General features: G+C 41.7%; 1 protein-coding gene and 1 long non-coding RNA gene across 3 annotated transcripts in view; one reads left to right on the top strand and one right to left on the bottom strand.

The window, feature by feature from the left end:
- Positions 1 to 11,871, bottom strand: part of LOC142027447 (uncharacterized) — an 84,880-nt gene extending 73,009 nt beyond the window's left edge. Inside the window, exon 1 of one of the 2 annotated variants that reach the window (XR_012649134.1) lies at positions 11,441 to 11,871. This is a non-coding gene — a long non-coding RNA (uncharacterized LOC142027447). The other variant, XR_012649135.1, reaches the window with a different exon arrangement.
- Positions 11,872 to 12,068: 197 nt separating this feature from the next.
- Positions 12,069 to 15,395, top strand: part of ADAMTS19 (ADAM metallopeptidase with thrombospondin type 1 motif 19) — a 150,592-nt gene continuing 147,265 nt past the window's right edge. Inside the window, exons 1-2 of the mRNA XM_075020924.1 lie at positions 12,069 to 12,444; positions 13,408 to 14,018. Coding sequence (XP_074877025.1) covers positions 12,366 to 12,444; positions 13,408 to 14,018 — 690 coding nt within the window. The 5' untranslated portion in view covers positions 12,069 to 12,365. The remainder of the gene's footprint in view (positions 12,445 to 13,407; positions 14,019 to 15,395) is intronic.

The raw sequence follows: 15,395 nt of genomic DNA, 5'->3' as shown, positions 1-15,395 counted from the left end.
ACAATATAACCTACTGATAGATGCTAGGATTTTAAATTACTTATTTGAAAGATGGAAGTGGGATTAACTTTAGTTGGATGGGTGTTTCTCTTTTAATAGAAACTCTGCTTTAGAAGAGACTGTGCAGAAGTTTGACATAATGCCTTAAACGCTTTAAAATAGTATGTCCTTTGCAAAACTCTGCAGGTTACTAAAGCAGGAGCAAAACTTCAGCAGATTTCAAGATGAGAGCTGGTATGTCAGAGACCCACCACAGGAACCTTGCAGTATTCATAACCATTAAATGGAAAAGGATGTTCTCTCTCTTTTTTTCTTTTTCCTTTTTTAATTGTCTCCTTGGTCATTCATCAGTTTTGCCTGTATTTATGAATCACACTTCTTAACAGAAGAGACACTTGATTTTGCATACTGACAAGTATTTAAGAAAGGAAGGAAGGTAAGCAGGGAAAAATTATGATGTGTTAATATGGGCAAGATGACACTCCACTGCCAGCCAGATCTGAACTGCACATCTATACTGGTTCAACAAATACAACTGATCTCCTGTGTGCGAAGGACTGAAGAGTTTACCACAATATGTTTTGCAGTACCTAAAAGGGGAGGAAGATTTTGCCTTCTAAGTATGTTTTTTTGAATGAGGCAGTGGTCCTTCTCACTAGCTTTTTCATAGGCAAAAAGGGAGAAGAGGAGGAACAACTTGCTCATTTGGTACATTTCCACTACTGAGATGGCCATTTCATGGGTCAGGAGGGACAGTTAGAGGAAGAGCTTGCTTATTTGGCCAATTTCCACATAATTTCCTGCAATCAAACCATATCCCTATTTGCTTTTGCTGTGCATTCATCTCTTTTTTCTCTAGAAGTCATACTAATGAAGAATGTAAACTACACGGTCCTCCTAGCATGTAAAAACACATATGTTTCTCAAAGGACTCTAACCTTCATGACCTCAGGTCAAAAAGGAAACAAAATTGATCTACCTTTATATAAATAACAAGTGGAAAACAGATAATATAAATTATGCTTTTATATAGACTGTGAAATATCAGTGACAGGTACCATGGTGCATACATACTATGAACAACCATATTTACCTTCCTTGCCAGCCCTAAGCTAAGCCTGAATGCAGGTTCCTGGACTTGGGTTTCTTCTGAGCGACTAATGGTTTAAAGCTGAATTTAAGATTTTGATTAAATGCTAAGAGTCCCACCTGTGTAAGTTTTTGCCTTCACAATCCCCATAGCTGTAGCTGTAGCTGAAGTCGTAAGAGGCCAGTTGTGCTGGAATGCCTGGCTACAAAGAAGGAAGCTATTTAACCAGGCCGGGCACCCCACTCTTCCCTTTAATCTGTAATAACTTGAATTTGTTAACTCACAGGTTGTATTATAAAGCCTCCATCTCCTCACCCTCACCCAGTTTCTTCGTTGCTTTGCAAAAATGATTTCTTTGGCTCCTTTTAACATTTGGGAAACTTTTCCAGAAGAGATGTCTTTATTTCCAAAGATCAAAAGAAGCCTTTCTCTTAATATCTGCAGACTGACTAATGAGGGGATAAGTAATGTAGAGAAATCTTGCTATGTTATAAAGGAAACTGGAGGTGCTGCTTTCGCACCAATGGACAGATACCAAACACAGGTTTCCTGAGGCAAAAAAACCCCAACATTCTCTGATCTATATTCTGCAAATACTTACCTTTCCTAGGTAACTGCAAGATGAAAAAGTATATTCCATTTCTTAAAAAAAAGCACAGGCCAAGTAGGCATAATACTTACATTCAAAATACGATATTCTCCCTTTAAAGCCATCTTCTGAGTATATTTATGAACAACTTAGTTTGTACAACAGGTTAAGCCAGTTTCAAGTCACATTTAATTCACACTTGCACAAAGGTTCTGCATTCTTTGCTCAGCAGCTATAATTCTGTCTGATTTTATTACTACATGTCTCTGCTTCTAAGGATATCTAACTGAGTTCAAGTCTTATTGCACCATTATTTTGGTGTGAGAAGCTTGAAAAGTCTAACTGGAATGCTTAAAAACCCACTATTTTATCTGTAATCCCAAGACCTTGTTAGTTCTTACTCTATAAACAGAAAACCCTTACTCTGATTTCAAACACAAAGGAAAGTCCAAAACATCCCTAGAGGCATTACAGACTGGACTAAGGCCTTCAGAACCCACAGAGTTAATTTTTGCTTTTACTTGCAGAGAAGTGGTAAGGCTTCAGCAAGAATCTCTTTTTGGTAATTGCATTTCCAGAAAGACACAGGCCAGTTTGAGAGTCCAGGGGAGAGTAACAGTGCCCATCAGAGGTTTAGAAAACATGAATCTGAAAAGATCCCAAAGAGCAATAAAACAAAGGGCAACAAATTTTCTTCCTATCTACAGCTAGCAAAGAAACAGGTTGAAAGTAGAACAAAAAAAATTAGATCAAACCTAAGGAAAAATAGGCTTTCTAACAGTTATGTTATTTTAATGCTGGAATTTATATCAACTGGAGAGCAGGGATTTTTTCATCATTGAGGTTTTAAATCTCCTGATTGATTTGATAAACAACTGTCAGACAGGACACTGCCATTACAACTGTTTCTGGGGCAGCAAGGTGAATAAATGGCCTGCCCAACCATATTTTTCAGAATTATATGACGTGGAAGAGGTGACGGAGAGGGAAGCGCTCTGGTATGCTTACCCTATCTCTCCCTAACATCATGATGAATAGCTATGTAGTTGGGTTTACTTAACGACAGCTTTCTTAGGAAAAAAAAAGGGAAACACAACTAAGCCTTTCTCTGAGCATCTTCCCACATTTTTATACTTCTTGAATGTGTGAGCTCCTGGAAAATAAGCTAATAGTCAGAATTGACTGTATGGGTTGCAAGGCTTCATTCTTCTTGTAGGTGTGTCCAAAAAAGCTCTGGCTGCTTGGAAGACTTACGGAAAGAAAACAGAGTGCGGAAATGCTGTATAGAAATCAGGTCTCCATGAGTCAGAATTATGATTGCTACATAGGTGATCTTATTTCCACTTCATGGATGCAACACTCACAAAAATTCTTTCATGGTGGGAGAGCTGGACATCTTCATGGAGAGTATCCCTCATGAACAGAGAACGGGACTCTATAAATTGTGGGATGGTAATATTTCACTGAAAAAATGTGCGGTTGGATAGCTTACAAAGTTTCTGGTGATATGCAACTGAGAATCCAAATCAAGGCCTAAATCAGTACTGATCAAAGTGAGCAGCAGAGAAATGAACACCAGAAACATACAGGAGTGAGTACCTTCTGTCATTAGATGTTATCTCTGAAAAACAGCCACACTGATACCGGCCTTGTCAAGTCAGCCACCCCTATTGATAGAGCCTGGTCCTCTCTTTTTCTTCACATCAAAGTTAAGGTAAAAGATGGGAGGGGAAAAGTCCAGATAATCTTACTTGTTTAGGAAATGACTGAATGCATAATAACTTGGAGTAACATTATCTTCTTTACATAACATGAATATCAAAATAACTGGGTCTGGTATCTAGGATGCCAGCTTGGGAAGTGAAAGATCATAGAATCATAGAACCATAGACATTACTTTAAACTCAGTTTTTACTACTTTCTCCTTGCGTAGCATCCAACAGATCACTGGATTGTGTCTAGGTGCTTTGTTTCACCAAAAATGTAGCTAAAAATACACTTTCCTATCTTTCAGGCACGTGAGTAGATTAAAAGTACTGAAAACTGTAAAAGGCTATGACAGTAGGACCTTTAAAAGTTAGGGTTATGTACCACATAACTAGATTGTAGTAAGACATCAATTTGATGTCCTATGAGAAATATTTCTATTGATAGGAAAATTCCTCCATGTATTTCTTATTATCAGAAAAACTGTTAGCCGTTTCTTGGCAGGACAGCCATTCCTTTTGTTTTTTTTAGTGATATATTTATACTACCTGTCCCAGGTGTCATACAGTATAGTACTTAGTATACATAGAAATCTGTTTCCTTCCTATTGGCCATGAAACAGGCTTATACTGCTATCTAGGCATGGGGGTAAAATCCTTGGTCTACAAGTTCTTACACTGGCAGAAAAAGCAGGAGCAATCATGGAGATCAGATTTACATCAGCTGGTTTAGAAAAAGTATTTATAAATAATCCCAAGGTTTTCTGACAATATATCATAGTTTGCATTTTACTGGACAACAGAGCTTTTTGGTTAGTAATGATACACAGCACTTTTAATCTTCAGGGTGCTCTGCAAACAGGAACTAACATCTCCTCTGCAATGAAGATCTTTAAAGTCTCTGTTGACTGACACTTCCTGGCTTTGGCCAGGAATATGACCACCGTTGTGCAGCTTGTCAATTTGTTTATTTCTACTGCCTGACCTCACTTAAGTACACCAAATTTTGTGCTTTTATTCTTATCTGTCTCAGCATAATGGGAGGGAGAAGGAGGTGGAGGTTAAGAATTGAGAAGCAAAACTGAGAACACCTCATATGACGCCAGTATTTTTTTTAACACCTCAATTCAAGTAAAAGACTACTAAAGAGTAGCTTGGAAACCCTTTACCCATGTGTCCTTGGCTTTCTGCCTGTTTAACAGAGGTCTTGCACAACCTGTGTTTTATGTGCTGTCACCTTGATTTCTCTATATTTTAGCTGGTCTCCTGGTGCCACTGTTTGCCATTGGCCTGCCTTCAAAGTGAGTGCCTGTGGACAGTACTCATACGGTATGTAACATACCGTATGCTTTGACAACTCATGTGGTCTTAATGGGTTTCCCAGTTACAGAGGCTAAAAGAGCAAGGCAGCCTGTTCTGCAGGCTACCACACAGCAGTTCTTATGAATAAATCCTTTAGATAGGAAAAAATAAATCATTTCTTCTATGTTTGCTTTTTATCTGGTATATATAATGAAGTCTTTCTCTCCTGCGGCAGGGGAAAGTGCAAACAGGATATCCGTAATGTCATTTAAATGAATAATGACTTGGAGGCTAGTTAACTTCATTTCTGTAACGCCTCATGATATCGCCAGCGCTTGCAACTAGGTGACATGTTGAAGAAGGTTGTCTAGAAATCAGTGATTATCTTTGTTCAGCTATCCTACTGCATGCTTTCTTTAAATCTATATGGAAAGAAAGATGTGTTTCAGAAAGCAAGGTTATTTATATGCTTCACCTTACAAAACAGCAAGGAAATGAACCTTGCTGCATGGACCACTTCCTTTCATTTATTTACAGCTTTTGAAGTGGTATCTCATCTTCTCTTTATCCCCTTTTGTTTTCCTTGACTTTGCTATCTTGATCAGCTTTCAATCACCTCTACACTGGCTTCTCCTGGTCCTGGATCCATTTTCCCATCTCTTTTCTTCTTTTTCTCTTTGTGCGTTAATAATGTAATATATATATTGTTATATAATAAATACAGTAATGCACCTATTCTGATAAACTGAAGACCATACAGCAATTTAACAGCCAGAATCTCTAAAACTCATTCAGTTTTTTAAATCTTTCTTGGAGCCATATTTCATGTTATACAAGATTTGCCTGCATTACCTGTCGTATTTCTCACCTACATATTATGATTCCCATTCCCATATTATTCATTTTTATGTTCAGCTTTATATGCTTTCTAGTTATACTGATTCCTTGATCCCCCTCCCCCCCAAAAAAAAAGTTTTGTTTGGCTTTTTTTCTGAAGCTAAAATGGTGTAAATACATTACGATGGTAATCCCACTCAGCCATTTAAACTGTGTATGTAAGTAATGGAAAGGTATTTTTAACTCACTGTATAATTCTTAACATGATTGCTCCATTTTTCTGCATAAGATCAGAATAAATTCTGAAACAGACTGGTTGTCTATTAAGGTTGGGATAACTATGGCTTATAGAACCTTTCAAGCTTAGTAGTTTAAACATAGCAGATATCTACCTAGCATTCACTAATAATCTAATGTAGTTGTCAATTATTCTGGTTTGATCATAAATACCACAGAGTTTTGTACCCAGTCCCAGATGTTTGTAGTTCCTACAAAACACTTTCCTTTGTTGTACAGCTTGCATTCCTGCCTACCGTCCCCACCACCTTTTAATGTGGGGACATGCAGGTAGGGAGAGGATGAAGTAGCTGAGTCAAGTTCCCTGAATTTGTTTCTGACATAAATTAGAAGAGGTCAGAAATTTTTAAAATACAAATGCTGCAGTCATAAATGGGATAACTTTCCAATAGGTAGTAGAACTCTAATTTTCCACCATTTTTGATGATGCAAAATTTCTCTGATCTTCTAACCTGCTCTTACAGTTTGGCAGAGGAGTCAGTTTCAGTATCTTTATTTCAGAGGGAGACTTCCCTCCACTATGAGAATTCACATCCATCAAGCTATTTTAAGGATATTTTCCATTACTGCTTTTTTTTCTAGTAGTTAAGGTTTCTGTGTTCTCATATACATTTACAAATTATAATACTGTTGTAAACAGTATTTTTATTTTGAAGACAGGATTATTTTAAGACATGCTTATTGTATCATTTTAAAATGTAATTGTCAAGAAGAACCATGCAGTGTTAATAATGTGAACGTATTCTCCATAAGTATTCTGTGATAGTAGTTGTTACAATAGCAATACTGATATACTGTACAGGCAGAGTTTTATAAAGACTGGAACAAGATTTTAATAGCACCTATAAAACAACAACTTTAAGCTTATACACATTGACCTCAGAAGGATTACTCTTCTAAATTCAGGCATGCATGTAAACCATGCAAGTGTTGGAACCTCAATTCTTACTGAAGATCTGATTAAAAAGGCAATCTTAAAAGTTCTTAAAAACTAGTATATTTACCTGCTTTACCTTTTGAATGATAAAGTTTTGAAATTACAAAGGACAAAAGTCTAAAGGATAGACTAACTAAACTGTTACTGTTTCCAAATATTTGTTATTATGCATGTCATTTTTTCTATTATTCTTCCACCTAATTCTTTAAACCAAGTAATTTCTTTCAGAATCAAGGCAAGTACATTTTTAGTGTAAATGGAAATAATTGTTACCAGAGATTTCCAATGCCACACAAGGTCCTGAATTGTTATTTTGGCCTTTTCTCTGGTTAGAAATAAAAGTTTTTACATAGAACTCTGCATCTGTTTCAATACTAACATGTTTGCAATTCTCAGCTATCTCCCAAAATGCAAATTAAGCTGTCCTTTGCCATCTTCTTAATTAGGAAGAAGCTCAGAAAGGTGGTCCTTTCATGCTCTTGAAAATTCAGAAAATATACTTTCTTCCTAAGTTGTTTGAATTTGAAGAGAAGCTCAGAATTTTGATGGATTTGCTTTTGTATTGGAAGAAATCAAGCAGAGCTTTGAAATCTTTAATGTACAAAAGAAACCTTACTAATCGGGTCACTACCCATGGGCAGGGTTCTAAAGTTGGGGGAGGGAATATGTGTTCAGGGTTTTTTTAAGACCTATTATGTTGTTTCTTGCATTGGTTTAACTTTCTTTTTATGTTTAAAAGTAAGAGATCTTATTTCTGCCTCAGAGAAGCTTTATCACAAATGAGGAATTTTTTTTTTCTCCAGCAGTGACTTGCAGGTTTCAAATTTGAAGCCTTGTTCTTTTTAAGGTGTTCGAAAAAAATGAGAACTATTTGTTGATCATTCTGGATTAGCCTTTTCCCCATAATCAACCAAGTGATACATTTTCTCGATAGATGATTTCCAGTTTAGAAATTTGAGGAAGCTCCTCTCTGTGGGAGACTTCAGCCTGGCAAGTTGTGCAGGGCTCAGATTCAGAGAGTGAGCCTTGCTGTCTTTTAAGTGGCTTCAACCCGAGTACTCTGGTACCTTCCGTTGTACAGATTGAGCTTTCTGTCAAATTGTCAACAATTGCCAAGCATCAATTTTTCTGAGAAAAAAAAAGTCACCAAATGAAAAGGGTATAATAAAAGAGTTGTGAAAGTCACTTCTGGCTAAATGGTGACTCTGCCAAACTTTCTATGTACACAGTGTGTTGAAAGTGTATTTTTACCTGTATGTACTATCCACAAAGATATTGATCAATTTCACAGTATGACTTTGTGAAATAACTCACAAAGTAACAACTGTGACTTGGGAGTAAATTTCACTGAATGACCTAAACTTAACAGGATCATAAGAACTGGTGGCATAGCATAATAGCATTGAGCTGCTATGAGCTTAGCTTTGCACTTTCAAAGTTTTTGCACTTTAAACCAGTAGAGGTATTAAGCTCACAATAGTTCAACACACATCTTACTCCACAGGTCATCTGACTGTACTACTGAGTTTAGATATAACTGTGAGATTTGCTCTGAAGCAAGATCTGCTAAAGAGAAGTTGTTTGAAGTGGTCTTAAATGCATACATTTTAAATAAACCCTTCATTTTGAGCATGTAAATAACAGTATAGAATTACAGACTAAACATTCAGAGTCCGTGAGCTAACAGGCAGTGGAAATTCACTGTTCAGTTCAAGGGACAGGGAACACAACATTTTCTAAAATGGAAAACCCCTCATTTCATTCACACTTAAGTGGAGAAAATTTGCATCAGTTCACATATATCTTGCAGTTCACATAAATCTTGCAGCTAAAAAAAATATGTAATTCAATCTGCTTTTAAACAAGTTTATTTATACTGAGATAACATTTGCAAAGCACCCTAGAAACAGGAAGATGTGAGTTTCTGTTTCTAATCTCAACGGTCATATGATATGTGGCCTTAAGGTAGTAAGCACCATTCAAAACAGAATAGATTTTTTTCACTCATCTAGCATATTTTGTTAAATTGTAAAAATTTGAAACAAATGTACTCCAAGATTTCTAAAAAATCAATGAGATCATCAATCAGATACATACAAAGCATATGCACAAATAATTAACAACTCTTTCCCTGTGAAGAGGATAAAGGTTTGGGGGGTTTTGGTAACAGTTACTTGAGGCAATCTTGTATATATTGTAAAGCTGAGGTAATTTTAAATCACTTTTGTATGTATAAACATGACAGCTTTTACAGTTAGATGATTAACTAAAGAGAGAAGATAAATCAAGGCAAGTCCCTGACTGATGGTGGTGCCTGTATTGCTAGAAGCTGACACTTTGAATTCAACAGCATGATTTGTCCATACTTACCTTAATCCCCAGAACTGAATCACTGAAAGATTCACTGTGAGATGGGGGGGAAATTCTGCCCTTGTGCACGTAAGGTAAGACAGTAACTGCAGCACAGATTTAAATAAAACCATAGTGGTGAAGGCTGTGGAGGTTGAAGAACAATGTTCACGTCTTCAGAAGATGGCTTGAGATACCTATGTTACCAGTGATTGGGGCACTATCCTGAATGATCTCAGCACACTGAAGAAATGACAAGTCAGCCTGTGGTGGGGCCTGAGAAAGCCCTTGTCCTGCCAGCCCCTAAGAGACCAATGGCACAGTTCTGTAAATTTTACATCAGGGAGGACAAAAAGAGAGGAAATTGCCAAATCTCTATTGATTTCAACAAAATTAGGCTGATTTTTCTCAATCGGGAAAACTGATGAGGACACATTCTTTACCTCATTTTCTGTAATTTTTTTCTCATGTCAAGTGAGATGGTCTGCATCTTTGTTATACTTTACAAATCAACACATTCTTTACTTAATGCATTTGTGGTTCCGCCTGAGTCCCTTAGAATGCCAAAAGGCTTGGACCTTTCAGATAGGAAGTGGAGTTTTAACGAATCTACTGAAGCAAACTAAATGTTTCTCTTCATTTTGCTCTATTCTGTGTTTGAAGATACTATCTCTTCCCATTTTACGAAGGCATAGTTAATTCTAGACCGCGTGCAGTATGTTCTGTAAAATAAAAACTATTTTGCAAAGAGTTTTGGTGGCTTTGTGAGTAAGAAAATAAAGTCTTTTGTATAGTACATGTGGATACAATATTATTCTCTCTGCAAAATAATTGCAGTATGAAAGCATTTTTTTGTTCTTTTAAGTCTTATTCTTTTAGACATAGACTTCTCTGCACTAGTTTCACAGTGACGACAGTTAGCATGTGGTGGGCTACAATACCGTCTACCAGTATTAACCTATGACCAGACTCTTTGTTAAAACTAATGAACACCAGTAGGGGCTCTATTTTATAGTGCACTTTCCCCAAAGTTAAACATAGAGAACCTCCCCCTATATTTTTACTTTAACTATTGAAACGATAAAAAGAAAACATAAAATGAGCTAAAGAAATTTGCTGCAGCTCCACATTGACTTTAGCTGGTGGTGTGTTTGTATGTGGAGACTTACTTGAAATATTCCTCTTTTTTTGGCTAGTGATAAAGTCAAACATATTGAAGTCTTTCTCAGTTGCCTTCTTACAGTCTCTTTACCCCCTGCAGCTTGTGTTGAAAAGGCCAAATTCTGCTTACCTTACTGACAAAAGCAGTTCTTTTGTCTTTTACTAAGATTAAACATGTGAATAAGAGAAGCAGAATTTGGTCCAAAGGGACTAACTTAACTTCAGCAGACTGAAAACAGTTACAGCCATTAACAGTTTTAAAATGAGCAAATATACATGCCATGTCTTTTCTCCTTGTTCTTGCTGGTTGCCCATTTCTATCTTTTGGGATGTAACTGTATGCACTGTAAGTAAAGATTTCCTCTGTGTATTTTTGCATCTCATCTACATATTCTGTTTTGTTTTTAAAAAAACACAGTCAGAATTTGTATCTACTATTTGCACAGGAGCTTATAAACCACAGCTTAGAGCATTTCCTCATCAGTTGTAAGGAGAATTTTGGCTGTGGGAAGGCTACAGCATTAGGCCTACTAATTCCACTGTAATTTAGCACCTATGTTGTTATTTACTGGGGAAACAAAGCTTCACTTTAAATGCATTTTTAAGGTAACCTAATTATCAGGCGAACACTAGCGTGCAGCCTCTGGAAAACTCCCCTCTTCCTAAACTGTTACATGTAAATCTGTCATCTTGTTTTTACAAAGTCCCTCTGATTTTGCTTAGTGTAAGTTGGCTCAGATGCAAAAAAAGAAAAAAGAAAAAAAAAAAGGACAACTGTATGGAAACTTTTTTCCTATAAAACCAAACAACTAATCAAAAATACTGTTTGTAAGTAGCTGAGAATACACCATGCAGCATAGGTTTGAAACAGCTATTGAACACAGCAGAGAGCAAACCCCAGCTGCATTTGGCTTCTGTGGAGTCTGAACATATTTATTTGGAGCCCTAACATGTGATTTGTTTGTTTGTTTTGCTTTTCATTTTATACAACCGACTTTTAGAAAGAATTCTTGCAACTTCGTAGCTTACCCTTAACGGCACAGATGGCTTTCCTCTCCACTCCAGATTTGCTCTGCTTTCCCTTAAGGCATAGTAGTCACCTTTGACACCACCAACAGTAAGTAACGCAGAAGTTACGGTAAGAAGTCAGGCATTTAGAGGGAGGTGTTTACCTGTTGCTTCTGCAGTTTATGCTGACGTTAGATGTGCACTTAAAGCTTTTGCTCGACTCCACATTTACCCGCTCCTCTGCGGACACGGGTTGGGGTGGAAAGGGATGGGTTTCCACGGAGGGCCGCGTCGCGGGGGCACAAGGAGCTTAGAATCAAATTACACAACACCAGGCAGGAACGGTCAGTCTCTGCTGCTCCCGAATTTGAGGCGAAGGCTGCGCAGAACGCGTAGCTGGCGACGGGGACGAGAGGAGCCCTTCCTGCTCTCGGTACGCACCCGGCGCGCCTGCCCCTGCCCCTGCCCGCCCGGCGGAGGCGAGCGGGGTGCGAAGGGCGCTCTCGGGGCCGGGGCCGGGGCCGGGGCCGGGGCCGCGCAAGGTGCCCGCGGGGCGCGGCCGGGGCTCGTATGCCCGCGGAGCCGCCCAGGCGCCGGCCCGCGGCGCGGCGGGGTTGGGAAGGGAGAGAAAGGGAGAGAAAGGGAGGGGAAGGGAGGGAAGGGAAGGGGGGCCGCGCCGCGTGCCCGCCCGGGCGGGGCCGGGGCGGGGCCGGCCGGGCCGGGGCCCGGCGCGTCCCGCCCCGTGGGGGCGAGCGGCGGGCGGGGGCAGCGCGGTCGCCGCCGCCGCCGCCGCCGCCGGGGCGCAGCTGCCCGCCCGCCGCCGGGCGCTGTGTGCGCGCAGGGGCCGCGCTCCTGCCCGCCTGCCCGCGCCCGCCCCCCGCTCGACACACACGCCCGCCCCGTGCGCCGCACATCCAGCGCTGCCGGTGCTGCCCGCCCGCCCCGGCGGGACGAGCGCGTCGCGCTCGCCTGCAGTTTCTCCGCGGGCGCCCGGGTGGCTGCGCTCCGCGGCGCTCCCCGCCCGTCCCGGCTGGGCACGGCCCTCCCTGTCCTGCCCGCCGGCGTCCCGCGGGCGCGGAGCCGGTGGGGATGGGCGGGAGGATGCGCCTGAGCCGCGTCTGCTGCTTTTTCTACCAGCTGTGCGTGCTGTCAAGCGGGCTCGCCACAGGTAAGTGCGCGCCTTCGGCGGGAGGGGGCCGAGCCTCGGGGCGGCCTCCCTGCCCGGCCGGTAGCCGGTACCTGCGCATTGTTAAGCGCCTCAGCAGCTGTGCCCGTCGCCTGTCACCGGCGGGTGACCAGTTAATGCGTGCCTCCGCTGCGAGGGCGCGCTGCAACGCGCTCGTCTGTACGGGATGCTAGTTTTCACCCGCAGCCCTGTCCTCCCAGCAGTGCTATTCCCGGCGTGTGTAGGGTGAATGTGTAGATAGAACTGCCTCCTGCCTCGGGCTGGCGGAGGCTGTGTGTACTCGCGTGTTTATAGACATAATGCTGGTACGCCCAGAATTTTGGTTAAATTGTGATATGGCGTGTGTGGTACACAGACATCGCTGATGAGGGAATGCGAGTCCGTCCGACTGTGATGATACCGCATCTGCCACTTTTACCTCCACTCACAAATGTGGGGCCACGGTGTGTGTGGGCATTTGGCTGCACTTTTGAAATCACAGTAGGTCCTGCAAAACATGCTGAGGACAAAGTTGAAATTTTCAAATTTTTCTGTTCGGGTTTTCACTGCTAAAATAACAAATTTTTTTTAGCTGTATGAAAAAGTTGCTACTTTGTCTAAATGGTGAAAGGTTCATGCAGCCCACCTTGTGTGGAGGTGGTGGTCAGGAAGAAGAACATCCCTAGCTACTGGTACAAACACAGCTTTTGCCCGGCTTGAGCTCCAGCTCTCTCACGGTGTGTCCCAGACCCCTGAACAGGCACAGGGGCATCTAGCGGCCGGCCCATCTGCTGTCTAAGTACAGGATAAATGGGCCAAATGGACCCCACTGTATTTTGGGTGGCATGCTTGGTGGGCTGGGAGCCAGAAGGAGCATGTCGTGAGGGGCATAGGGTGGGTTTCTGGCAGGCACTGTGGGCTGCTGGGTGCTCCACTCATTTAAAGCATCTGCTGGCCTTCCTGCAGGTCTCCATGCTTCAGAAGAAACTGAGGAGTGGGAGATCGTCTTCCCTGCGTTGTGGAGCAGGGGCCAGCAGGAACCAGCGGGTGGCAGCGGTGGGGGGGGGGGCTGCAGTGCCGACCCCAGCTGTGGGAACCGGAGCAGCACCCTCAGCACCCCAGTCACACCGAGCCCAGTGGCCGGCAGTTCCCGGGAGGTGCGCTCGGTCTCCTCCTCGGTGGAGGGGCAGGCACAGGCTGCGGGGGAGGCGGCAGAGGAAGAGGACACTGAGGATGAGTATGAGTCTCAGGAGTTTTACCACTGGTCCCCCCTGCCCCAAGGGTCTGGTGCTGCCTCTCAGCTGCCACCATCACCATCCCCACCGCCCCCACCTCCAGCAGAGGACGGAGATGAGGTACTGCTGAGGATCCCGGCTTTTGCTAGGGAGCTCTACCTGCTGCTCAAGAGGGACAGCCGCTTCCTGGCTCCTGGCTTTGCTGTGGAGGAGCGGCTTGGGGGTGAGGGCAAAAGCCCACCCGGTGCTGCACAGTCGCAACCTGAGAGAGCTTGTTACTACAGTGGTGCTGTCCTCCGCTACCCGGGCTCCTTCGCCTCCTTCAGTACCTGTGGTGGATTGGTAAGATGACCATGCATGCAGGGCTAGCACCAACGTCTCTATCCAAGTGCCAGCTTCATCTGCCTCTTTTTACTCCCATCGCTTTCCTGAGGTCTTCTTTTCATACCTTCTTGGGTCCTACCTCTGTACTTATCCTTATTTTTAACCATTTTGCCATTCATACTTTTATTATCCCACTCATAATTTTTCTTTAATCCTACTTCTGCCTTTGTCCTGTAAAGTTTCGATGTTATTTGTCCCATTTCCAGATACACTTTTGTCTCTCAGTTCCATACCTTTCTTTTTTGGATCTCCTTTTTATTCTCATGCCATTCTCCCTTCACCTTTTCTCATCTTCATCCCTAATTTTATCTTGGTCTTCACTGTGTGTCTGTAATTAGTTACCTCCATGCTCAGTCTCCTTCCTTTTCCCTGTATTATCATCTCTCCTCCAGTCCATCTGTAACACATTTGTTCTTCATGTCCATCCTATATTCTAAAGTTACCTTTCTTACCTGTGTTCTCTTCCTTATCTTCTGCATCTCAGTTTTCTGACTGTTCTGACTTTCCTACTTCTACCAATATTTTATGCATGCTTTCTCATCTTCATTATTCCTTTTCTTTCATGCCTGTCATCTCTTTGGCCTTTTTTCTCTACCTCGCAACTTCCCACATGCGGTACCTGCAGTTACCTGGGTTTTGGACTCCATACCCTTCTTAGCTTTCAGTTTCTCTAGAAAAGTATGCAGTGAGTACGTTCTCAGCAGAAATGTTGATACAGTCAGACCTTTTGAATGGTTATTATTTCTGTGGCATACCTCCCTTATTTAAAACAAATTTCACCTGCTATAATTTCTGTTGGATCAGTCATGATTTTTACCAGATAAAGACCAGAACTGGGCACACTGACAACAGCAGTGGTGATCCAGTGAGCTGCAATCCAAAGATACTTGGGGGTGGATGGAAAGAGTAGAAGGCAACTGGAATGATGTAAAATGGTGGCAGGATTTAAACCAAAACCAATTATTACTACTATTATTCTCATTTTGGGCCTTTATATAGCATCATAAATAGACATGCCTGCAGCACATTTCAGAATATAGTATACAAACAGTAACGGTGCTAGGGAGAGTTAACATCATCATGACCCTGGGTTTTTTGAGTGGCTAGGTGCGTGTAAATCACTACAATCACATGATAGATGTTTTCTTGTATTTCTTTCCAAATTTGAACATCTAACTTGTTCCATTGTTAATTCATGAAGATACGCCTGCCTGGTTTTTATTTGCATGGTGAAACCAGGTAAAATGTGGAAATTTTGACTGCTTATTCATTTGCCTGTTTGGACTTATTCAAAAGTCAAAACCCAAACTGAAAGCGGTGGAGAGGAACATATGT

This window comes from Buteo buteo, chromosome Z (assembly GCF_964188355.1).
Source record: "Buteo buteo chromosome Z, bButBut1.hap1.1, whole genome shotgun sequence".
Taxonomy (NCBI): domain Eukaryota; kingdom Metazoa; phylum Chordata; class Aves; order Accipitriformes; family Accipitridae; genus Buteo; species Buteo buteo.
Note: the sequence above shows the minus strand (reverse complement) of the source record. Positions and strands in the feature narration are given on the sequence as shown.